Source organism: Calidris pugnax, unplaced genomic scaffold (assembly GCF_001431845.1).
Source record: "Calidris pugnax isolate Ruff unplaced genomic scaffold, ASM143184v1 scaffold44, whole genome shotgun sequence".
Lineage (NCBI taxonomy): Eukaryota > Metazoa > Chordata > Aves > Charadriiformes > Scolopacidae > Calidris > Calidris pugnax.
The window spans coordinates 51,310,854-51,336,802 of NW_015094506.1; the positions used below are offsets into that span (position 1 = coordinate 51,310,854).

At 43.7% G+C, this 25,949-nt stretch overlaps 2 protein-coding genes across 4 annotated transcripts in view; one reads left to right on the top strand and one right to left on the bottom strand.

Moving 5' to 3' along the window:
- Positions 1-13,765, top strand: part of DCLRE1C (DNA cross-link repair 1C) — a 14,712-nt gene extending 947 nt beyond the window's left edge. The window contains exons 2-13 of the mRNA XM_014963377.1: positions 1,978-2,062; positions 3,947-4,006; positions 4,620-4,675; positions 5,296-5,397; positions 5,653-5,725; positions 5,816-5,956; positions 6,475-6,576; positions 7,587-7,723; positions 7,894-7,948; positions 9,317-9,405; positions 10,242-10,342; positions 11,386-13,765. Of these exons, the coding sequence (XP_014818863.1) occupies positions 1,978-2,062; positions 3,947-4,006; positions 4,620-4,675; positions 5,296-5,397; positions 5,653-5,725; positions 5,816-5,956; positions 6,475-6,576; positions 7,587-7,723; positions 7,894-7,948; positions 9,317-9,405; positions 10,242-10,342; positions 11,386-12,365 (1,981 nt within the window). The 3' untranslated portion in view covers positions 12,366-13,765. The remainder of the gene's footprint in view (positions 1-1,977; positions 2,063-3,946; positions 4,007-4,619; positions 4,676-5,295; positions 5,398-5,652; positions 5,726-5,815; positions 5,957-6,474; positions 6,577-7,586; positions 7,724-7,893; positions 7,949-9,316; positions 9,406-10,241; positions 10,343-11,385) is intronic.
- Positions 13,766-14,091: 326 nt separating this feature from the next.
- The window catches only part of SUV39H2 (suppressor of variegation 3-9 homolog 2), a 12,197-nt gene continuing 339 nt past the window's right edge, over positions 14,092-25,949 (bottom strand). The window contains exons 1-6 of one of the 3 annotated variants that reach the window (XM_014964053.1): positions 25,741-25,759; positions 24,588-24,733; positions 22,945-23,616; positions 20,973-21,119; positions 19,251-19,380; positions 14,092-17,239 (exon numbers count right to left, since the gene is read on the bottom strand). In XM_014964053.1, the coding sequence (XP_014819539.1) occupies positions 17,130-17,239; positions 19,251-19,380; positions 20,973-21,119; positions 22,945-23,616; positions 24,588-24,733; positions 25,741-25,759 (1,224 nt within the window). In that variant the 3' untranslated portion in view covers positions 14,092-17,129. Of the gene's footprint in view, positions 17,240-19,250; positions 19,381-20,972; positions 21,120-22,944; positions 23,617-24,587; positions 24,734-24,937; positions 25,461-25,740; positions 25,760-25,949 lie in introns of those variants that run through there. The other 2 variants (XM_014964052.1, XM_014964054.1) reach the window with 2 other exon arrangements.

A 25,949-nucleotide genomic window follows, 5' to 3' on the forward strand; every position in this document is an offset into this window, starting at 1 on the left:
TAATTTTCTTCCTAATATCTCATCTAAACCCACCCTCCTTCACTTTCAAACAGTTGTCCCTTGTCCTGTTACTGTAAGTCCTGTAAAAAAGTCTATCCCCATCTTTTCTGTAGCCCCTTTAGGTACTGGTGCCAGCAGAAGTAGGGAGGTGATTGTCCCCCTGTACTCGGCACTGGTGAGGCCACACCTGGAGTATTGTGTCCAGTTCTGGGCACCTCAATACAAGAGAGATATCGAGGTGCTGGAGTGAGTGCAGAGGAGGGCAACGAAGCTGGTGAAGGGCTTGGAGCATCAATCTAATGAAGAGCGATTGAAGGAGATGGGACTGTTTAGTTTGAGGAAGAGGAGGCTGAGGAGATGAGGAGACCTCATCACTCTCTACAACTACTTGAAAGAACACTGTAGAGAGGTTGGTGCTGATCTCTTCTTGCAGGTAATTAGTGACAGAACAAGAGGGAATGGCTTCAAGCTCCAACAGGGTAGGTTTAGATTGAACATTAGGAAAGAATTTTTCACAGAAAGAGTGGTCAGGCATTGGAATAGGCTGCCTGGGGAGGTGGTTGAGTCACCATCTTTTGATGTGTTTAAGAGTCGTTTAGATGTGGTGTTGGGGGATATGGTGTAGGGGAGAACTTTGTAGAGTAGGGTTGATGGTTGGACTTGATGATCCCAAGGGTCTTTTCCAACCTAGGTGATTCTATGATTCTATGGAAGGGGCTATAAGGTCTCCCCAGAGCCTTCTCTTCTCCAGGCTAAACAACCCCAACTCTCTCAGCCTGTCACAGAATCATGGAATCACAGAATTGTCAGAGTTGGAAGGGACCTCTAGAGATCATCTAGTCCAACTCCCCTGCCAAAGCAGGGTTGCCCAGAGCACATCACTCAGGGCTGCATCCAGGCGGGTCTTGAAAATCTCCAGAGAAGGGACTCCACGACCTCCCTGGGCAGCCTGTTCCAGGGCTCTGACACCCTAGTAGAGGTGCTCCAGCCTCTGATCATCTTCGTTGCCTCCTCTGGACCTGCTCCAACAGGTTCATGTCCTTATATTGGTGGCCCCAGAGCTGGATGCAGAACTGCAGATGGGGTCTCACCGGAGTAGAACAGAGGGGCAGAATCCCCTCCCTTGCCCTGCTGGCCATGTTGCTGGGGATGCAGCCCAGGATGTGGTTGGCCTTCGGGGCTGCAAGTGCACATTGCCACCCTATGTCCAGCTTTTCATCCCCCAGTACTCCCAAGTCCTTCTCGTTGCTCTCAATCCACTCATCCCCTAGTCTGTATTGATACTGAGCATTGCCCTGACTCAGGTGCACTTGGCCTTATTGACATTCATGAGGTTTATGAACTTCATGAGGATCCTTGCTGCTGTTATTCCCTGGAATTGTGTTGGTGTGTGTGGAGACAGCACTCTGGCTGTGCTGTGAAGGAAGCCAGCTGTGCTCAGAGGTGTATGAGCAAGCAGGCGGCCAGCAGTTTGAGGGAGACAGTAATTCCCCTCTGGTCAGCACTTGTGAGACTTTGTCTGGAATACCAAGTTCAGTCCTGGCTCCCGTGGGCAAAAAACATCGATGTTTTGGAGCAGGACCATCAGGCTGGTCTGAGGCTGGAGCACGTGATGTGTGAGGAGAGGCTGAGAACTGGATGTCTTCAGCCTTAAAGAATAGGTCACAACCACATATTGCTGTTTGCAAGTAGGGGTAGAGAAGATGGAGCCAGGCTCTTCTCGGACGTGCGTAACGGAAGGGCAAGGGACAGTTGATGGTCAAACATGGGAGTGGGCCCAGAGAGGTTGTGGGACAGTTCTGTGGGACAGAACTACTCCTGCAGGCTTCTTGCTCTGCAGCTCTCTTCAGATGAGAGGGGGATCTAAGCACACGTTTTGATGTACCCAGTGCCAGGTGCTGATGCGTCGTTAGATTGTTCCCTGCCTCTACTTTAAAAAAAAAACCAACACTCATCTGTGTTTTCGTCTCCTCACAGCTTGAAAGTTAAATTATACTGCTCACCGGTAACCAAGGAACTGCTGCTGACTAGCTGGAAATACAAGTTTTGGGAGAAGCACATTGTGAGTTTTTGTTTATTTTGAAGTGATCACTTTCGGAACGGTGATTTCTAGGGAAGAAGCGGCTTCCCCTCCTCAAAAATGTCTAAATGTTGGTGTTGATACAGCGTTTCGGGGCTCAAGTACCTCCATCAGTATGCCTTTCCTTGCTGCTTGCTCTGTGGCACTGGTTTATTGCCGTTTAATCTTATTTTTCCCTCCACAAAATGTATCTTTTGCTCTCAGCTTCAGCTCTGAATGGCCTCCATCTGTACGTTGATCATTTGTATCGCTCCTTCAGTCCCTCACCTTGCTCCTGTCTCTTTGCTCTTGTCCTTATCTCATTTCCCTCTTCTGCTCAAGGTCCTAGTTTAATTGTGAAGCTGAGGGAGAAGATAACTAGCTTTATATGAAACCTTGAGAAGCAGTGTGAATTTGGAGTGTGAATATTATTCAGGGCTCTGTGAAAAGGACTCGGAACATCCCTTAGGCATGTTTGATGTGTAAAGAGCACAGTGTATGTAGGTGACAATTTTTCTAAGCCTATAATCTTGGACTAGCAAAAATAAAAAGGAGTGGGTTTCTGGTGGGTTTTTTGGTGGTGGTGGTTGGTTTTTTTATTTTTATTTTTGAGCTTGTATCCATTTGCTTCCATATCCCTTCCAGCATCCCTTGAGTTTAACCTAGAAGTGGTCCCTTGAGGGGAGGTATCTGTAAGCTACAAGGAGTTTGTATGAGCAATAAAAGGAAAGTTAGCAGAGCTGTTTGAGACATCCCTGTTTGAGACAATCTTAATCTGGGAAGAGATGCCAGAGGTACCTGTGGTACAGCCCAAAATGAAGCACAATTAACACAAATCAACACAATTAAAAAAAATACATAGATATTTGCAGCTGTTGCTCTCAGGAGTGAGTGCCTGGTAGTGGCGTGAGCTGCACAGGCCCTTAATCAGACAGTAGCTGTTAGATGTTCATGAGCTTTTGTCTTACAATAAATAAGCTTTCTACTTGTGGTGTGACTGGGACATTAATTAACAGCTGATTTGATATTCACCAGACCAAAAGAAGCAATCGTGATGTCGGCTTCCAGACAAATGTTTTTATAATTCCCAGTCTGACCTTTATTTGTGTGTATGGCGTGAGACTCTTTGAATCTGTTGCTGCCTTTAACATTTAAACTATCAAAGAAGAGGGGAGAATTCTGCTGGAGATATTATCATTGATGGTTAGGAAGCTAAACTCTGGCTGTCAGTGAAGAATTCGTCGGGCTGCTTAGATGTAAAACTTGACAGTTGTTCCACTGCAGTAGGAACTTGAGAATTACTGAGAAATATCAAGCATGCAGAATTTACATCAGCCTCCTGAGTTTATTCAGCTTCAGAAATTGTAGATGATAAGATGAGTTTTTATGTCTAAAAAAAATTAGCTCTTGCTACTGGCTTGAATTCTTAGTATAAAATACTTTTTGACACGCCTATCTGTGTTTTGGAGCAAGCTCCGAGTTTGACTGAAGTTGTGATTTCTGGTGGAGAAGCCAAATGTTACCACCTTTGTGTGAGCACCAGCTGGATGCATCTCATGGAGCTGCCCAGAAATTTGTGACATGGTATCTTGAGACTCCCAAGGTGCTGAGGGTGTATGATCCAGCCAGAGACACCAGAGCTGTTGCTGTTAGAAGTCCAACATGTTCTAACTTTTTTTAGGCACGCACACCTTGATTGAGGTATCTCCATTTCATTTTCAGACAACTGGCAAGGGAAATTCATGACCTGCTATGGGAAAATGAACTTAATTATACAGGCTTAGCATTAACCACAGTGGGTGCTAAAGATGTCTCCCTAATGAATACTTAGCCATGAAAGAAAAATGTTCAGTCCATCCTGTAATGCATTTGTTCATTTTGTTACAGGTTGCATTGGAAGTTGAAACTCCAACTCAGATTTCTTTAGTAGATGAAACATCTGGTGAGGTAAGTCACCAAAAAAACCAAATCATATCTTTGTAATGGGGAGTAATACTCTTTAAATGAGCACGGGAAACAGGTGTTACCTGTAACATCCCAAGTGGAAAAGCTGTTTTTAAAATGTATGTTCCCCTTCTCTCCAGGATGTGCAGCCACATGAATTCTTCTTCCCCACTTTGTTGTTATTATCATAGCATTTCTTTGATAATGTCTTTCCACAGGATTCGTGATCTGCTTACCTATTGCTCTTGTGATTTTTTTCACCTTGTATTCCCTGGCATATTTTAACAAGTTTTAAGTGCTGGACTTAAAGTCTGGTAGAGCAAAGTGTATTTCAGGATGTTTCCATGATGCTTTTTCACTGGGAAGCAAGGATATAGGACTGTCTTCTGGCTGAGTGGCTTTCATGAGCACCATTCAATATTTGGTCACCTCTTCTGGCATGGCAGGGTGGTCATTGTCCTTCAGGGCTTGTTGGAACGTGAAGGGACTCTCTCTGCATTCCAAAGCAATGCTCAATGCGAGAGGCTGTGGGGAGTAAAACGTTGCTTTCACTGTGTCAGTGAAATTACTGCAGTACTTACAGCAGCGTGGCAATAACGCTGACCGTTTCTTCCAGAAAGAAGATGTAGAGGTGACACTTCTACCAGCTGGTCACTGCCCAGGATCAGTCATGTACGTCCTTTCGGTACTCTGAATGTCTCTGCTGAGAAGTTTGTCCTGTAGAGTTTTCATTAAGTACTGGGGTTTTTTTTGACTAGAAAAAGCTGGTAAATCTAAAATTCTTACTTGGAGGTAACGCTGTTGTGGCCCACTAGCTTGGGTCGAGGTTGGAAAACCACTGGACTCTCTGGGATCTGTCCATACACAAGTTGTTACCTTGGTGGGACAGATTACTTTTGCCTGTGCCTATGAATAACAACTTTCTTGATTTCAACTGTATTTAAAAATGACACACAAACCTGTGATTGAAAATAAATCTTAAGTATTAACCCAACTTCCTGGTACAGATGCCTAATTAGATTCCTTTGGCTGCAAGAGCTGGCTGGGCTGCCTCCACAGAGTCTCTCAGGCTTTCATCTTCAACTCTGACCAGCCCAGCACAGGTTATTTTCCAGACACGCTGAGTCTGAATTATTTGGTTTATTTGAAATTACTCTAGGGCCGAAGTGAGCCCAGTATTTCTATTACATCATACATTAATCGCATAGACTGCGCTAAGCCAGGTAACAAATCAACACCTGGTATTTAATGCTTTATATTTTTAAGTTTGACCAAAGTGTTTGTGTTTGCAGGTTTTTGTTTGAAGGTGGAAACGGCACAGTGCTGTATACAGGGGATTTCAGGCTTGCGAAAGGAGAAGCAGCCAGAATGGAGCTTTTGCATTCAGGGACCAGGTGAGGCCTCAGCTATTCATGGGATTTAGAAAGAATCAAAGATCACAAGGGCATGGACAATTCAGGAATTTTTTTCCCCCACATTTTTAATTGTGGATTAAATACATTTGCAGTAAGGCAAACTGCAGTTACAAGCCCCTTTTGACTTGCTTTTTGTAATAAAGAGGAATAATTGCCTCCTTTTGAGGAGATAGCAAGTGGTATGGCTTGGTACTGTGCTGCGCTGCTCACTCTGATACCACATTGCTTTTTCAGAGTAAAAGACATCCAGAGTGTGTATTTGGACACGACTTTTTGTGATCCCAAGTTTTATCACATACCAAGCCGGGTAAGTCTAAATAAGCTGTGAGAGGAAAGATCCTAAAGCACTTTGGAAGTATCTCCACAGACGATTCGCAACGTTTTCTAAACTTTTCAGGAGGAATGTCTAAATGGGATCTTGGAGTTAGTGCGCAGCTGGACCTCACTGACTCCCTACCACGTCGTGTGGCTGAACTGCAAAGCTGCTTATGGATATGAATATCTCTTCATAAACCTCAGTGAGGAGCTTGGAATCAAGGTAACGTTTCTGTAATTGCTGCTTCAGAACAGATCCCCAGGAGTGACTGTGGCTGGTCACCAAGCTGGAAATGGCTGTTAGAGGACTGCTGTATGTCAAAGTTGTGCACATTTTTATTAACTTCATGTAAAAAGCTTCAGTTGTGCTCAAAATGAGTTAAATACTTGATTTCAGTCTGGAACATTTGGGCCCTCCAGGGAGACGTTGATCCCCAGTTTTCAACCTCTCTCCCTTTTACCCTGAGAATGATAAAAGCCTTCTCATTTACTTATGGCATTAATAGTTAGTAGATAACTTCCTTTGATGAATATACACCCCCCTTCAGCCCAGGAGGTATGTTCTGCTTGTTCTAGATGTCCAACTTACTTTTGGCTAACACTTGGGCGTTACTAGTGGGTAGTAATTGTTTAAATGCCTACCAGCATTCGTTGTGAGCAGAACCACATCTGTATAGTTGCTCCAGCTGCAGTCTGGCAAACACCTTGAGCTAATTAAGAGTAATCTCTGCCTTTCTTTAGGTACACGTCAACAAACTTGATATGTTCAGAAACATGCCAGAAATCCTCTACCATGTTACTACAGATCGACACACGCAGATCCACGCCTGTCGACATCCTCGGGTGTGTACGAGCAAAACTTCTGCAGCTTGTGCTGTGAAAGGCTGGTTATAGGTGACAGTGCTTTGGTCACAGAATCATAGAATGGTCGGGGTTGGAAGGGACCTTAAAGATCATCTAGTTCCAACCCCCCTGCCCTGGGCAGGGACACCTCCCACCAGACCAGGTTGCTCAAAGCCCCATCCAGCCTGGCCTTGAACCCCTCCAGGGATGGGGCAGCCACAGCTTCTCTGGGCAACCTGAGCCAGTGCTCCACCACCGTCACAGGAAAGAATTTCTTCCTAATATCTGATCAAAATCTGCCCTCTTTCAGTTTAAAACCTTTACCCCTCGTCCTGTCACTGCACTCCCTGATAAAGAGTCCCTCACCATCTGTCCTGTAGCCCCTTTAGCTACTGGAAGGGGCTCTAAGGTCTCCCTGGAGCCTTCTCTTCTCCAGCCTGAACAACCCCAACTGTCTAAGCCTGGTTCTTTTGTGCTAACGAAGACTTGGGCCAAATAGTGGCTTAATGCAAAGGAGAGGGAGAACTTCAGTTAGTCAATTGATGGGTTTTTTTTTAAAAAAAGAGGAAAAAAAAATATTAGCTGATGCTAGAAATAGTTAATTGTACTTGAAACTTGAAAAACATATTGTTAAATGAAGTAAGACAAACTGTGGCTTAGATCAGTCAAGTATTACCCATTTCAGTATATCAAAAGCAGCTCGTGTGGTGTCTCCTGCAGCCCTGCACTGTGTGTTTATAGCATGTGGCCTTCCCTTCCTGGGATGTCTATGGAGCCAAAGGCTCCAGCTTGGAGGAGTGCAGGTGGAACTGGAGATGGCATGTTGGGGCACTGGTCTCTGATTGATTTACTTTGTCAGCTGCACTATGGAAGCAAGATGAAACAGCAAAGAGAGTTTCAAGGGAGCTGGAAGCGATATGAAAACTCGGTCTGGCTAGATACTGTGTTGCTCAATTTCTGGGGGGAAGAAAAGGTCAGGATTGCACTTAATTTTATATTGTATTTGACAGGATGACGACTGCTTTCGGGGGAACAGGCTGCCCTGTGGGATGACTTACCAAAACGGAACTCCCTTGCACATCATCAGCATCAAACCCTCCACTATGTGGTTTGGAGAAAGGATCAAGAAGACCAATGTAATAGTGAGGTGAGCATTTGGGCCACGCAGAAACCTGGTGTTTCAGGCGCGTGTCTTGCCTGACGCTGGTAGAACTGAATCACAAAATGGACTTTTTAAAAGTAGGTTATGCTTGCCTGTTACTGAGGATGAAGAACAGTTACCTAATTTTTGTGCCTCCCTTTTTTTTTTTTTTTTAGGACTGGGGAGAGTACATACAGAGCTTGTTTCTCCTTCCACTCTTCATACAGCGAGGTTTGTATATTTCCAGTACTGAGTATACAGTGATTTAAAAAACTTTTTTCTTTTTTTCTTTTATTTTGGAGTGAATGACATGACTTGCAACAATAAAAAAAAATCTTTTCACTAATAAGACGTGAAGGGGTAGGAAGTTCTGGAAACTGAAGACAGAAGTTTGTTTTAGTAGAGCTGCAGAAAAGCCTGTTGAGGTAGGGCAGGATCACAAGCCTGTTTCTTCCTTCTCTCTTCTGGAAGTATAAGTCACTGCTACAATTGTTCTGACTGCCTTTCTGGTTTAGATTACTCTATAACTATGCAGTGCTTAAAGCTTGGAATTTTGGTTTTCAATACATTGTTTATTTGCTGTGACTCAGCTTTGGGTGGGTTTGCCATCTTTTCCCTGTTCACACATTTAAACAGAATTTTCTCACATTGTAGCTGCCGCTGTTACTCCTCTTTCCCTGTTAAAGACTAAAAGGAAATTGGTCAGGGCAGCGTCCCCTCCAGAATCACACACTTTGATGGAGATTATTCAGAGCCCTAGTCTTGTTTTTAAGATCCTGGTTAAGTTTAATTTGCTCTGCAGAATTTTAAATGGAATTACTGGTGTCATAAATAGAGTGTGGCAGCCTGGCTGGCAGAACATGGGGCGCAGTCTGTTGTAACAGACTCATGCCTCCACCTGCAAAAATAGATGTGTCCTACTGGTTTCTATATATATATAGAGTGTCATCTGCAAACTTGCAAGTGCTTTCAGTGCTGATGAAGCCTCAGCTGGAGTGGAGTCCCCCAAACCCAACACAGTTCTTCAAGAAATGTACTGTCTGGAGAGCATCTAGAAGACAACAGAGGAAGGGCTTGGAAAAAGTGATGTGTTTTGTCATAATGAGCTTTTATAGTGGACTGAAGGGAGACTTTAGGAACAGTCTTAGAGGAAGGGAAGGCCTGATCTGCACCACTAGGGACCTGAAGTCCAGTAAGAAAAATGCAGGTCTGGAAAGTCGTACAGGAGTAAGGATAGGGAAGCACTGGATCCCATTCCCTAAGAATGGGTGTCTAGCTTTCCCTTTTGGAGATAGTGATGTCTGTAGTAGCTGATAATGGCCATGAGGTGGTTTGGGGAGGCTGCGCTCTCTTCCCTTTTGGAGATAGTGATGTCTGTGTAGTAGCTGATAATTGCCATGAGGTGGTTTGGGGAGGCTGCGCTCTCAGCATCCTTTTCTTGCTAGGGAGCTGCCTGCTTCAGTAGAGTTCTGGCTCATGGGTCATACTGGTCTTCACGTGAGACAACCGGTAGTATTTGTTGTGCTTTGATCAGTTCTGCCATTAAGTGAAATTATTAATTGTTGATGTAACTTGGTAAACTGCTCCTTTTCAATTTAGATTAAGGATTTCCTGAGCTATATCCGTCCTGTGAATGTGTACCCCAATGTACTGCCAGTGGGTGGGACAGAAGACAAGGTTATGGAAATGTAAGTGACAAGTGGCTGCTGAGTGGAGCTGATCTAATCTCTGCTCTTGTCAGGACAGCTCCCCTCCTGAATCCCAGCCTCTCAAGAAGACCACTGCCTTTTGCCTTACTTGTCTGATAACTCAGTTATTTTTTTTCTGTATTCAGCCCAGCAAACTTAAGCTCTTGAGCTTTCTGAAGAACACTTGCATGTGGTGCTAAATCTGAGAGTTTGTATTCCACACACTACTTACATCTATGTATAGAGGCTTTGCTGCTGCTAAACTCTGGGTGGAACCTGAACACACGTTCACCTCACTTTATTCTGTGACCTATTTCTATTTGTTATTGCTACTTCTCAGAAGTTTCTTGTAAAGAGTGTTTCTCCGTGGACCTGAAGCTCCTGGCTTCTGTTGAGCACCACAGAGGCCTGTACTCTTGTGCTGTTCAGATGTCAGCAGCTTAGAGAGCGCTCTTGTGGACCAGAGAGTCTGGACAAAATGGGGACTCATTTCTTTGTTCCTTTTTCTTTTCCTCCTTAATAAGAAAGGAGATACAATCATGGAATAAAACTGCAGTCAGATCTGAGCAAGGGACTAAAAGTTTTGAAAGGTGTATGTGTTTTGAAATAAATATAAAGAATTACACTTTTCTACCTTGAAGCTGCCGGCACTCGCCAATGAATTAAGAACTTTTCCCTGGCTATTGCTGCCATTAACACTTTTGCTGCAGTGCCAGTGAAAGGCATGAAGCAGGTGGAAGCATGAATCACACTTAAATCAAGTTAAAAGATTTACTTTTGCTCCTGAAACCGTCTGCTGAGTTCTAAATATTAATCACTTTCCTCATTCACCTCAGATTAAAGCCGTTATGCAGGTCCTACAGGAGAAACCTGGAACCCAGGTACAAGCCCTTAGGAACACTGAAGAGAGCCCACAAGAGAGACTCCTCTGACACAGGTAAAGGTTCTGCTGGTGCTGCTGTGCCTTAAGTGAAAGTCTGAGACTAAGCAGAGGTGCCAAAGGCCGTGGTGCTCACCAGAGTCTGTCTGTATTCAAAGTGACTTTAGAAAGGAGAAATATAAATTAAATTAACTTAGGTTTTAGGAGAGTGAGAGTGTGCTAACTATGTAAAATCGCGCTTACTTGCAATCTTAAAATGTTCTTAATGCTTAACAGTGCTTTAAGTTTCTGAAAGAGTTCCATTCCACAGTCCTAGACCACCCCACCCAGAGCTGTTTCTAATGGGGACTTGTATCACCTCCAGTGTTGTGGGGGACAGTGCTGTATCAGCATAATTGCTTCTCTTCGTTATCTCGCGCTGCTGGCGTTTTAACAGCTAGCAGTTTTTTAAATTTATGATGGTAAGCAGATCATAGAATGCTATGGGGTTGGAAGGGACCTCTGAAGATCATCTAGTCCAACCGCCCCTCCGCCAAAGTGGGTCCACCCAGAGCAGGTTGCACAGGAACTTTTCCAGGAGGTTTTTGAATGTCTCCAGAGAAGGAGACCCCACCACCTCTCTGGGCAGCCTGTTCCAGGGCTCTGCCACCCTCACAGTAAAGAAGTTCCTCCTCACATTTAGGTGGAACTTCTTATACTCATGTGTAAGATGCTGTACAGAGCCTCTGGGATGCCACCTGGGATCTAGAAGAGAACTTTGGGCCTGCTGTATTCTCTTTGGCTGTTTCTGAGGTGCCAAAGGATTACAGGTGATGTAATCCTGGCAAAACACCTCAGGGCTCTGAATAAAAGCTACATCTCATCTGCTGCAGCTTATACAGAGGATGGCAACCAGCAGCTTTCCTTGTAAGGAGCTGTGCTAGACAAGGCAAGGCAAAGGCCATCAGTAATGCCCTGCTAAGTCTCCATCCTGGTTAAAGAGCTCTTTCCTCTCTTCATACTACATGAATTTTTATTAAAATTTTGTTTTCAATAGAATTTTACCAGAGATGTGATATTTTATCTTTTTTTTTTTTTTTTCCCTGTTCTTTTCTTGGCAGATGAAGATGATCTCTTTGATACAGAACTAACTCCTGCAAGGCCTAAGATTCCAAAGCAGCAGAGAGAAGAGAGCAGGCCCTGCAGCACAGGACAGTCTGAAAACGCCCAAGGGAACGTTAACGAGGGCACAGAAAGTGACAAAGCAACCACAACTTACACCTCCCTCAAGGCTGACTTCCTGGACTGTGAGGAATCAAATGATGATGATGATGATGATGAAGATGATGATGAAGAAGAATCTGAAAAAAATATAGTTGAAGTTCTTTCCTGTGAGCCAGATGCCACTTCCATGTCACATTTCAACGGAGTAACGAGTGATGAACAGGAGTCTAACGCCGATGTCCCTTGCTGGGATGCATTTTTTAAGTGCAACAAGCTAGAAGAAAGCTCCGAAAACGAGGACAACTTCCCATCTTCAGTGGACGCCGGGGGCTCCCAGTCACTCTTCAGCGATTCGGATGGAGTAAGCGACTCCACACACATCTGCTCCCAAAATTCTTCTCAGTCGACGCACATATCGGAGCAGGGGAGCCAGGGCTGGGACAGCCAGATGGACACAGTACTCATCACCTCCCAGGAGAGAAACGCCTTGGACTTCAGCTGCTGTGGCAAAGGTGGGAGCAGAGCGGTCGTTTCTGTGCTCCAGGAGATGGGCAAAGATGGTCAACCCGAGGGTGGTAGGTGGAAGCCACTGGGTCAGAACAGGTCTGGTGCCCACCATGTTGGCTGTGACTTGGAAAGCAAAGATGTGGAGAAAGCTGCAGAAGCTGGTGCTGCCCACGAGCAGGATGTGCTGGTGGAAACAGGCGACAGCTCCAGGACTCCTGATCTAGAACTGAGGAGGGATTCCCAGAGCTCCTCTGACTTTGAAATTCCCTCCACTCCCGACGCCGAGGTGCCTCAGCCAGACAAACTGCACTGTCTGTATAAGAAGCTGGCAGCAGGTGAGAACATACTCAGTGAGAGAAAAGTCACCTGAAGACAGGTATAACAAGTACCCAAATTTCCTTATTAAACTCCAAATTACTTTACTGCTAATTACTATCTACATCTATGCTAATCGATGCTTTTTTCAGGAATATCTTACTGTCATGAACAGACATTTGCAGCCTCTGGGACTTTATTGTTCACTCCATGAAATACTGAAAAGGAAGTATTTCTTGGAGGGACTGTAAAAGCCTTCAGTTCTCCAGGCCTGTAAGGAGACAAAAAATGGACCAGACAAAACTAAGGGCAGAACACTAAATGAAATTTAGTGTTTCTCTTTATTATGAGCTCTAAGAGTTTGCCTTTGATATAGATGTGATCTCAGGTTTTAATAAAATACCACATTTTTCACTGTGGAGAGGAACAAGACGTCTTCTAGGAACAACCATGCAAACAACGCAATAGTTTCACTTCTACTTTAATCCTGAGTTTTCACTGTAGTGTTTTTAAAAAACATTTGCCCAGGCTAGAGAATTACTGGCAATAATTATATATTTTTTAAAAAAATCAAATTGTTCTTTTCAAGCAGTCTCTCTTTGCACTGAGCAAATGTTGTCATCCAATTTGATCTCCTGGATGTGGTGATATCTCTGTGCCATCATCTATGGTTTAAATCTAACTCACTGCAAACAACTTGACATCAGTTCCTCTGCGTTTTGTTTCGTTCTGAATTTTTTTTTCAGAACTACTTAAAAATAAAACCCTGTGGCATGTAGCCTGCTCCGGAGGCTAAGTCACAGCAACAGAAGCTGACCTGTTCTCCTGGACAGGTGGTTGTGTTACTCAAGACTCTTGTATTAGCACATTTCACCACCTCTGCAACATTCTGTTGATGGTGAGTTCAGACATGTTTAGATTTGTTTTTTAAATCAACACAATCGATTCTCCACGCCAAATTTCTCAGCTTCTAAAATGGAAATATTATTCAGGTTTTTGGGAAATTTGCAGTCCCTACAAAAATGCCTAAACAGCACTCCCTACTGCCTGAACAGCAGTCATCATCTGAGAATCCACATGGTTTCCCACCCACGTGGTCATAAGTCCTCAAGAATTAAACAGACTTTTAGTATGACAGCTCTCCCCTCTCTGTACGTCTGCAGTCTCTCTGGCATCTTTAGCCATCCATGACTGATACACCAGCATCTGGCTATTGGGAACAGTGACAGAAAGGGAAGGAAAAAAGGAAAAAAAATAAACATTGCTATCATCAATGTATGGTTTTATGGATAATCAAGTCCATTTATTTCTCCACTGTTACCTTGCCTGTTCCATTCCTGGGATTTGTTAATGGACTTGCCAAATGTGGTCTATCAACCTATTTTTTTTAACAAGCTTGAGCAAGCACAGCTGCCGTTGTAACTACCTCTGTGAATAAAGTCATACAGAGCAAAATCCCTTCTCTTCTGGTGGCTTGTTTCCTTAACTGTAAAATACACTCAAGTTCTGGGCTGAGTTTACAGTGTGCTTAAATATACAGGAACCCACTCTGCTTTAGACAAGTCAGTAGCATAAATTTACACCGTTTCTTCTCAGCTGTAAACTGAATAGGAAACACATGACTTCCTCAGGATCGCTCTACCACAGTATATACAGTGCTAGAAAATCTGGGTACAGAACAAGAATTAAGTAAGAGGTTGCAGTCTTAAATTCTACGGCTACAGCTAATTTTCACAGGCTAAGATTTGTATTTTTTTTTTTAAGAATGACAACAACAAGAGAAAAACTAAATTTAATTTATTTTATCAAAAAACTATAGGAAGGTAGCAATACTAGAGATCACACATTATGAAAAGAAAGTGTTCCTGAGCTTAACAAACTGCATATTCTAATGTACACAGTCCTAAAACATGCAGCAGAAATAACCAAAAGATGACTTAACTTTGAAATTCATTAAGTAGATAATAGCTTTTCTTACAGGTGATCCTGCAGCTTTAGTTTTGCTACCAAAAAAAAATAAAATTAAACCCAACAAAAAAGAACAGCTAGAGGACAGATCACAGGTTACCAGTCTCTAAGAAGTGCATATAGACCAACTGACCCGGTGGCCACGGCGATGCTAACAGACCACAAAGCAAAACAGGCAGAAGCGAGGCTGGAGTAGGGTCCTTAAGAAATTGAAAATAGCTTTTTCTCCTTTTCCAATTTGTGAATTTCCCCCCCCAAACTGATAAAAACCGCAAAAGGAGTTTTAAAAGTGACACGGTGTCCATTAAGCTAATTCATTGAACGCAATCCAAATGGACTGTGGATATGTAAATACAGAATACTGTTCAAGGCCCTAAATTGGAAACTGGGAACGTGGGTTTACTTCAAATAAATACAGAATACTGTTACCTCCCAGAACATAAATTAACAGAGCTTTATTTATCGCACAAGAGGTAACACACATATCCTTAAGGAACAGCACTGTTATTCCAGTGCTGGTGGTAACATATACTGCCTTGGGAAAAAGGCAGACGCTGAACTCAAGTGAAACTTAAAAAAGACTTTTATCTTTTAAAATGCATTCACTTGCAATTTTTAAATCAAAAAACTGGGCACCGGGCAAAAAGAGTGTCGAACCAGCCCTGTGTCATCTTGTACCGGAGAGGCCAGAAAACCCAATTTGGTCAGGAATTTGTTTCTTAGGGGCAGCCACTGTCACCACCCCGTACCCACGGGGAAGGCTGCGGCGGATTGAGGAGCTGGAGGCCACGGCCTCCATCCACGCGGAAACACATCGCCGAGTCAGGCTACACGCAAGAGAAAGCACTAATGACTCCAAATGACGTCAGATCACCTCGAGTTTGCTAGCGTTAAAGCTGCCCCTTCCACTTCAACTTCATATATTTAAAAAAATAAATCATTAAGAGACGCGGCGTGATAAAAATCGACTAGATTCAGCATTTATCCGAGCGTGTGGATACAGGTGAGCCTGGTAATGTCAAATACTTTTAAATCTAAGCAAACTTCCTCCTATTCATTAAGCGATATAAAGTACCTGTTTCAGTGTGTATCTCTCTGCATTGTAAATTACAAAACTTGGACAGCAGTTTCAGTGGCCCACGCTCGTCACCCCAACCGTGAAACCAGTTTTGGCGAGTAGCATATAAAATGTCCCTTTCTGCCAAAGAGCTGGATCTTCAGTGCAAATGCAACTGTGCTTCTTAAGGAATAACCAACCTGTATTATCCTCTGAAGCACTCTTCTCGGAGTGCCGGTAATTAACATGGAAGTTAAGGCATTTTTCTAACAAATTAAGTAAACGGTTATATGCTGGGTACACGACTTCAGTCACCTGAGCCAACAGCTGTGCACCTTATAAAGGTAACGAGCTGACCTATGATACACAGCGAGCATCCATTTATGGAGCAACATTATTCTGCCTGACCCCGTCAACATTTACATGATTTGTAAGCAATATGCAAGTTTTACAAGCTTTTTTAATCCATGAGAATAAAGCACTTAGATTATCCCCGCAGCACGGACCTCGGCTGTAACTCCGCTCATAACTCAAACTCATAACTCAAACCCACCCCCTCAAACTGCTCTTCAGCATTTCTTGAAGCCAAGCAAAACTCAGCATACATTACAAACAGCTCGAGACAAGTTTAAGATGATCAGGAAAAAATAATAATAAAAAAAAAATACTCAGGAAAAAAAAGCTGAAGAACAGTACATTTCTCAGCTTTTACATTCAAGAACATCTTACACATGTTTAAAGCAACTGGGTAAATTCCCCACTAGTTTAACTTCACTTTAACATTTTCCCAACAAGAAAAAACAGGCCTAGTATCTTACAAGTCTGTCACTAAATAAAAAAAAAAGTCACAGTATTTAAAAGCTTAATCAAAAGCAGTTGTGAATACAAATTAGGGTATTTTTGCACCTAACAGATAACTGAGCACATCTCCATAATGCATCAGCTTCATTAGACAACGGGCTGCTCTCCCTAGTCTTTTGTTATCTATTTCCAAATTGTAGCCAGTCCATTGGGTTCAGCAATGGCTGCCATATTTCTGCAATGAAAATGGCATGTTACTACTGACAATCTGGTATTTAGAACCGCAGACCTCCTATAGCACCCTACCTAAAAATCAGAACAATTGACAAAAATACGTATCTCTTTGTAAAACTTCTAAATAACATCAGCTATAAACGTCTTGAGAACTTGACCTTACATCTAGAATCTGCTGAGGCTGATTGCTTTACTTGCGTGGGGTTCGACGGACATTTTAGGATTTGCATTCCTGTGAACCTTTACTCAGGCACAGTCTGCTGGCTGACCTTAATCCCTCACCCTCGTGCCAGAAATATTATTGCTAATCTCTTGAAGCTTTTATTTACACCACAGAAACGCAAAAGAAGCGTCAGCGATGATGCAGGATTCCAGCTGAAGTGCCTCCAGACTTTTCAAGGTATAGAGAACACGTAACATCGCTTCATCCCCCTGGAATCAGCTCCTAAAAAGCCTACGGCTGTAAGCTCACAACTGAATATTCAAATAAAGGTCTATTTTTAAGGAGCTTTCTTATCATACCTTTTACTGCTTCCTAAGTAACAGTTCTAGAAAAATCAATTTTTAATCCCAGCTATTAGCTGTCACGCTACATCTCTTTCTTTGGCCGCTGCCATTTCAATTACAAATGTAATGCCTTGTTTTCATTGTATTTATTTACACTGGACGTAAGAATACTTGAATATAGGTGTGAAAGAAGAGTCTTCTTAAAACACATTGAAAAGAGAACGAAGTATTTGCGACTTTGGATACCCAAACTCAGTTGAGATAACCTCTGCAACACACGGCTCCGCATTTACAGACAGTCCTGATCCTCTTCCTGGATGGGCTAAGACCATCAGCAGAGTCTGAAGTCAGATCTATCGAACCTGTGACATGGACAAACACAAAAAAGGAAATTTTACAAGACAGACCGAAACCCGTGCTAGGTATTCAAACGTCTTCAAAAGCCATTTTCTTAAAATAATTGTGTGTGAAGCTGTCGTCAAGGTCTGCTAACACACCCGTTACCACTACTTACACACCACCCAGCATAGATACCAGAATCCAAAGCTCAACAAACTCGAGCCTTGTACCCTCAGCTCTGTGTCCGTACCGGTCAGCTGAGAGCGCGGCCTGCCCTCAACACCGGCGTCACAGCACAAAGAAAGAGGAGTTTAAAGGATTTAAATAAGATTAATTTGTCAGCACTTCAAGAGAGCTTCTACACTCGAGTACTCGAGAGCCTCACCTTGAGTACGGTGTCCAGTTTTGGGCCCCTTAACACAAAAAAGACATTGAGGTGCTGGAGCGGGTCCAGAGAAGGGCAACGAAGCTGGTGAGGGGTCTGGAGCACAAGTCTTACGAGGAGAGGCTGAGGGAACTGGGGGTGTTCAGTCTGGAGAAGAGGAGGCTGAGGGGAGACCTTATCCCGCTCTATAACTACCTGAAGGGGGGCTGTAGAGAGGTGGGGGTCGGTCTTGTCTCCCAAGTCACAGGAGACAGGATGAGGGGAAATGGCCTCAAGTAGCGCCAAGGGAGGTTTAGATTGGATATCAGGAAAAATTTCTTCACTGAAAGGGTTAACCAGGATTGGAATAGGCTGCCCAGGGAAGTGGTTGAGGCACCATCCCTGGAGGCGTTCAAAAGACGGGTTGACACAGTCCTCAGGAACATGGTTTAGTGATTTTTTATTGCTTAATTCTTATTTATTTTTTTGTCAGAGTTAGGTTGATGGTTGGACTGGGTGATCTTTAAGGTCCCTTCCAACCTAGACGATTCTATGATTCTACACGAACGAGGTAAATCTCTGGAGTATGAAGAGGCTTCTTTGAAATCCAAATATCAGGGCCAACAAGACGTTGCTGCTGTGGATAAACGGTCTGCACACAGAGATTGAGACACAACAGCCCTGCCAGCAAACCTCGAGAATTTTTTGTTGTATTGGAAAAAATAATCAAGTCATGGTTTGGGTTGGAAGGGGCCTTTAAAGACCATTTTGTCAACTCCCTGCAGTGGGCAGGGACATGTTGCACTAGATCAGGTTGCTCAAAGTCCTGTCCAACTTGACTGTGAACACTGAATGGAAGGTCAATGATCAAAGAATCATCAAACAGCCCAAGTTGGAAGGGACCTCAAAGGATGATCTGGGACAACCTTTTGTGGGAAAGGGAGCCTAGATGAGATTATCTCTCACCCTGTCCAATCGCATGTGTCCAGTTCTGGGCTCCCCAGTTCAAGGACAGGGAACTGCTGGAGAGGGTCCAGCAGAGGGCTACAAAGATGATGAGGGGCCTGGAGCATCTCTCTTATGAGGAGAGGCTGAGGGACTTGGGTCTTTTTAGTCTGGAGAAGAGGAGACTGAGGGGGGATCTGATCAATGCTTATAAATATTTAAAGGATGGGTGTCAAGAGGATGGGGCCAGTCTTTTCAGTGGTGCCCTGTGACAGGACAAGAGGAAATGGGCACAAACAGGAACATAAGAGGTTCCACCTAAACATGAGGAGGAACTTCTTTACTTTGAGGGTGGCAGAGCCCTGGAACAGGCTGCCCAGGGAGGTGGTGGAGTCTCCTTCTCTGGAGACATTCAAAACCCACCTGAACACGTTCTTGTGCAACCTGCTCTGGGTGGACCTGCTGTGGCAGGGGGGGTGGACTAGACGATCTCCAGAGGTCCCTTCCAACCCCATAGCATTCTGTGATCTGTGAAGCACTGGAGGAGGTAACACACCAGGGGTGAGCACAAAAGCTTCTACCTGTGCTCTGTCTGCACTACACTCAATAAGTGATGTCTGTTAGGGAGGTGCAGTGCCTGACCCAAAATGCTTTGTCACTCGGGCTGCAACAAACCCCACCAGCGTCCCAAACCTCCCAGAAGAACAGAGTTGAAATCTGCAGACCTTTCATCTGATAGTCAAAGGTTAGCTCTTCTCCAGCCTTGATGGTTCGCGTAGAAAACAGCGCTATTCGAGGAAGACGCAAGTCGAGGTTATCAATAAACACATTGAAGACTTGAAGATTTGGATCACACTGCAAGGCAAAAATTAACGCAGTTTCTGTCAAGAAAAATGCACAGTGAGTTTCACTGAAGTGTTTAAGTAAAGCAGGGTCACAGGAAAGGAAGAATTGGTCCTCCTCTCAGTGACAGAAGTCTGAAATCAAGTTATCTTCTGAAATCAACAAATTACAGTCTTGAAGTAGTGTTAAAGGAGAAAACTCATAGCTTAGATTCCTTTCAAGAAGGCAACCCGTATATAGTATGTAGACTACACTGATATGCAACAGCCTATTAAAAATAATAATGGTACCTTCAAAAGGTGACAATAAAAAAGATGGCAAACAGAGCAATTAAAGTTACATTCTGAGGTTAGTATTTACCTACAAAATGCACAAAAACCTCATAAATTTAAAGAACAATCCTAGCATTTCAAGCCCTACACACTCACTAGTCTGTAATTAGGTTTAAGCATTGCTTCCAGGCCACAAATAGTATTTTTGTGTTATGAATAAATTTCCATTTTCAGTTGCTAACCTGCTTGACTCCTGAATTATCTGCTGTGGGCTTGGTGGCAGGGGGAGGGTCAAGGACTCTAAGCAGGAACTAAGAAACCACTTAATCGTTTTTTCTGGATTAAGTGTCAGAAGTCAGCAGTCACTGAGGCAGTTTGTTAAACTGTGCGTGTTTTTTCCTCTCTAACGGTAAAATATAACCCACTTGAAAGAGTAGGAAGTGAAGTCAGACATTTAACTGTACACTTAAGAGTGAGAAACCTCACTCCCATTCCTGAAAGCAAAGAGCAATTGGTTCTATCTAAAACTCTTCTTCATCCCTCTCCCTAGCAAGCCAGCAGGAAACACAAACATCATCAGCTCATTAATCTGAAGACACGAGTTTACTATATTTGTAGAACACTGACTGCATCCCTCACAGACATTACATCAGTAAGAAATAATAATTTTTAGTTCAGGAATGATACATAATTTCTTTACAGATGCAGTTCAGCCCTCTTGCTTTAGGTACTTCAGTTGAACAGGGAAGAAAAAAACTACAAAACCTTCTCGTTTAAAATTTACTTTTGAGTTCTCTGGCAAGTTGAGATTTGATACGAGGAGGGAAAAAGGTATCTACAGGGGAGAAATACCAAAGAAAGCCTAGGAATTTTCATTTTTTCCTCTACCAATGTTTGAGGAATGAAATTTGGCATAACCCCCACCCTGCCCTGCTACAAAATAATGCATCAGCTCCTATTGTCTTCAACTCCTCACTAATTTTACTAAATACTTCTCAAATGTTAGGTCTTTTAGGTACATGGTAAAAAAACACACCCAAACCAGCCCTACATTTTGGTTGTCTAGAACCAGCAGATTCAGTGACAACCCCAGTCCTACCAGCTGCCCACTTCAGGCAGCATCTCATTCCCACATTTTTGTAGACAGTCCTGCTCCGAGTAGGGCTAAGGATTCTGCTCTACTTATGCCATCTAACTGACCGGACTGTGCTGGCATGAAACATACTCCAAAAAAACCTGTGAATATGGCAAAATATTTACAATAGGAGAAGATAACTTCTGTCACAATTAAGATAATTCTCTAAATTCTTAGTATACAAAACACGGTCTTACGCTGTGATTCACAAAGTGGGACACATTTCCATATCGAGCTGCATCTACTGTAAATTCATCTGAGTCATAGTCCAAATCAAACAAGTATGTATTTCCCTGGTTGTCATAGAGCTGGCCTCGTCTCTCTGCTTCCTCACTTGTAATCACCTAAAAAAAAAAAAGAGAAAAAAAGAAACCTGCATCATATTATTCACTATTACTAAATTAAAAAAAAAATCACCATCAAGTTAGAAAAAAACCCCCCAAAACTTTACTTAGTAAAAAATACCACATTTGCTTTTTAATGTTGAGATAGCATTTCATCTCTAATAATAATAATAATAATTTAGTAATTTTATTAGTATTATTAGTAAATAATACAAAGATACAGCTAAACTAATTTGTTAGTGACTGAGGCTTCTCTGGATGTAATTTGTCTACAGCACTACCTTGTCTCAGGTAAAAAACCACCAGCACCTTCTATTAAAGAGTTTTGATGATGACAGATACAATCAACTGCTTCTACTTGAAATTTCTATACACACAATTTTTTCATGAGACCCAGAAAGCTTTGTTTACTTCACACAAAATAAAGTTTCGACTTTCTCCCTTTGCACAGTCGAAGATCAACAGGTATCCATCTTCACAACCCAGTTATAATTACAGTCCAGAATTCATCTCCTCCCTCTCTGTGAGCATCTCTCCCTGCTAGTTTTGACTGCAATGAAGGATCCTGTTCATGCTAACTTCAGATACATCACTTCACAAAGCTGAATCTGTGCAATTAGGTTAGCATGAGGTAGAAACCCAGAAGCTCCCCAAAGGAATAGAACAACTCATCCCTTCTGACAGAAGCAACAGCTTAAACATTTTCATCTGCAGCCTGTTACGTTAAGTGTATTCTGTTGTTGTTTCAGCAAAGAAATCACAATTTGTCAGCAAGACAGGCATAAAATGTGCTGGAACTGGACAAAAAACCCCTCTAAAATCTTTCTGACGCCTCAGATTCAATAACCTATTCAGCAGTAGGGAATAAGTAGATTCAGGTGAAAGGGTAAATACACACTCTTTCCTTTGAGCAACAACATTACATCATCATCACTCTGCATTAACCCCTCAACGGAGGGATTCTGAATGACCAACAAGAAAGGCATGAACACGAGAAGCGAGACTTGGGGCAGGAAGGATGGAGGCAATACAATAAAGACATAAACATTTGTGCGAAGGAACTATTTTGAGTCAACTTAGTAGCAAGGCAGATTTGTTGGCAGAAACACTTGATCAGAGCCGCTGCCAGGAGCTACTGACGTAGGGAGCCCCGAGGCAGAGCAGAGGCTGAACCACATAAACACAGGGCAAGACCAGAATCTCAAGAATAACTCAAGTTCTGTGTTTTATAACATGAAAGTTCTCCTTGAGATAGTATGAGACGAGGTAAACAGGTAACATCCACACTCCAAATCTCATTCTTGATGTTAATCAGAAGTAATAAATAAAATAAATAATGAAATGTTTGGAAATACTACCTTAAAAGTTCAGACAAAGCAGCAAAGGGGCTGACAAACTGGGTGGGAAGTTTGGTAACAGCTGTGGTTGGGGAACAGCAAAATCGACAATAATAAAGATGACCAGGGAAGAAAGAAGAATATAACTGCCATGAAAGAAAGGAAGGACTTGCCTTTAGAAATACTATTACAGGACATATCTAAAATAATTCTTTGCAACATATGGGATAAGTATTCTCTTCAACATATGGGATAACTATTCTCTTTACATTCAACCTTTCACAATTGCTCTGGAATGTAGGAACACTCTGAACAATATAATTTTACTGTGATCTCAAATGTTTCTTTGGTGTATTTCAGTACTCAAAAGCAGACTTATCTATTATAAAGTCGAAGTTAATAAATGGTAAAACTGAGAGAAAGCTCAAGATCTATCTCCAGTATCTCCTTTATTATAAAGAGTTTATCTATATGAGATAAATACATACCTCTCCAACGTACTCCATCACAAAACTGTTGGTATTAATTTTCTGGAGGGTTTTCACTCCCCAACCACGGCCGTTGTTGGTTCGGAAGATGCAAAGGGTATAGGGTGTACCCTTCTGTACTATCCTATTAGGGCAGTCAGGCCCACACCTACAAAACGAATTGCATTCGTAGATGGGCAAACCGGGCTGGATTTTCAACTTTTTTCGTTTATTGTAAGCCAAAATAAACCCAGCCTCCTTCGGGCAGCACTTCTCAGCAGGGCAGTCAGTGCACTCACAGCCAGTCGTTATTCCATTTATTACATTTATCCCCGGAGCAGGTTTATATTCATTAATGTAGTAGAAGTCTAAGGGAGGGCCTTCGAGATCCACAGTGTTTTCTACCAGAATCATCGCTTTATGGTTCTTTTTCCTGTTGAGTTCTTCTTTCCATCTCTGCAGAGCTATTCTTTGCTTGGCTTTCTTTACAATGTAGTCGGCAACCGCAGGCTGCAAAGCTTTAACGTGGTTTCTCACTTTCAGTGCTTTGCCTTCTCTCATCCGAGACAAGTATTCGTTCTTGTCACTAAGAAAGTTCTGAAGAATCAGTGGGCAGTTCAGATTGTCCTCAGGTTCCCAAGTATTTGAAGATTCGGGCCATCCTTTCCATTTCACAAGATAGTATGGCGTGCCCTTGAAATACAGAAACAGATACAGATTTAGCCACATTTCATTTTGCTGAAATCCAGCACGACAGAGTACACAGACAAACACGAAAGAACTCTGGAATTAAGCAACAGCATATAGAGCAAAAGGTTTTGATGTCCCCACAACAATTAAAGTTGGGGAGAAAGAGAACAATCAAGTTTTCTGCTTGCAAATTAAGTTACAGCACAACTTTGGATACTTTACACATCATTTCTAGGGGCAAAGAAATAAATAGGGATGAACTCTGCTACTGTTATACCTAGAGGAGGCTAGCTTGTTAAGGCTGTTAAGTAAATTATACTAACTAGTTGTATCACATACAAACAAAAAAAAATTCTAAACTGACAAAAAAACTCTAAAAACCACTATTTGTTGTATCAACTGTCCTCGCAGAAGAGTAATCCACTCAAAACTCTAATCGACTCAAAATACAAAATACTGTATTTATAATCAAGAAGTATAGATTTTATACTTATTTTAAGAAGGCCAAATAACTGTAACAAGGCCACATCCTGAGACTGAATTTCACCGGCACAATCGAGCCGTAGGAATCCAGTTGCAGCACATGGCCCTAACTCTTCATCATACAGACTACGGCAACAGTCAAGAGAGAAATACAGGCTGCTGCCTGAGAATAAAGGAGAAGCGTCGTTATATATAACAAGCCACAGCCTAAAAGCATCAGCATTTTGCTTTACTTCTAGATAGGCAAAGGCGAGAACATTTCGTATTCTGGCATCTCTGTAATTTCAGAAAAAGCCCTTCCTTCAACATACCAAAAGCAGTAGTTATACCACTTCCAGCTTACAGTTCAAAGCGTAAAAGGTATTTCATTCGATGTCGGCAAGAGCTTCGTCCTCGCAGCCCCGCTACCTTACATCGTAAGCAAAACTACCTTTGGCTCGCTTCCAAATTTCAGCTGAAAGAGCGATCAAATCGGTCTGTGTTTCTCTTACCTCTTCTACCTTGTAGTCACACAAATACTCCACCTCATAACTCTTTAGACTCCTGTTGGTGATTCCAATGGATTTACATCTGAGATTTTCCTTCCTACATAATTCTTGGAGGGTCTCAAGTGAAGCTAGACATGGCACATACCAAGCTACAATAAGAAAATTGGTAAAGAATCCTATTTAATGTCTCGGCTGAATTGAAACCATTACGCCTTATCCCAGAGTCCCCACATTATCATTTGTAACAGTTTGCGAGTCTCTTGTACAACTCACAAACTCAACCCTTCCCTAACAGGTAAAGTGAAACACGTCAACAATCCCCTCCCTGCACTTTTATTCTGCACAGTACGTACATTTATAAAGAACAACAAACATTTTCGGACGGCAGAGACTTCCAGAGGTGAAAGCTGCGCTAAGAAGGGGATAATATTCCTACAAATTAAAGCATCTCATTCATCACTCCGCTACGGCGATGAGGAAACCTCCCTTATTCAGCAAGACCGCCAAATATCTGCAGGTCGCCAAGCAGAACGAAGCACTCGCCATGCAACCATGGCGACTGGCCGAGGGAAAAGAAAAGATCCACAGGGCTTTTCCAGAAGGATCGCGGGTGCCTTGGCAGCTCCGGCGGGTTTAAAGGGACGCGGAGCGGCACGGCCGGAGCCTCCCACAGCCCGGGGCGAGGGGGACGGGGGGGGACACGCACCGCCGAGGTGGGGAAAGGGGAGGGGGTGTGAAGGTTAGAGCCTCCCCCCCGCCTCCGGGCCACCCGCCTCAGCACCCAGGGTACCCCCCCGCCGCCCCGGCCGGGAAACGGGCGGCCCACGGGGGCATTTCTCCTCCGGGCCGCACCGCTACAAGTTGAGGGAAGGCGGGGAGGGGGCGGCCGACGCCCCTCCGAGCCCCCCCCCTCCATATTTACCTCAGGCGCCCTCCCGCCGGGCAGCGGGCGGAGCCCCCCCCCCCGAGGAAGCGGGTCCCCGGCCCTGCGGCGGGTGGGCTGAGGGAGAAGGAGGGGTCGGTAACGAGCGGAGTCGGGGGAGTGGGAGCCCCGAGAGAGGTCGGGCGGCCTCCCCGCGCCCTCCTTCCCCCCCCCGAAGGGAAGGGGAAAGCCCGAGCCTGGCGGCCCCATCGCCGGTCACCGCGGCTCCCTCACCTCCTCGCCAGCCCTCCATCTTGGGGGGGGGGAGGGGGGGAGGAGGAGGGCTGAGGGGGAGCCCGCCTGCGGCTCCGCCCCCCGGAAGAGGGCGGAGGGGGAGAGCGCGGCGCCGGCGCGCGCGGGATCCCTTAACCCCCCCTCCCTCGCGCGAGAGGTTTTGGCGCGCGGCGGCCGCCGCAGCTCGGCGGGGCCTGAGGGGAAGGGGG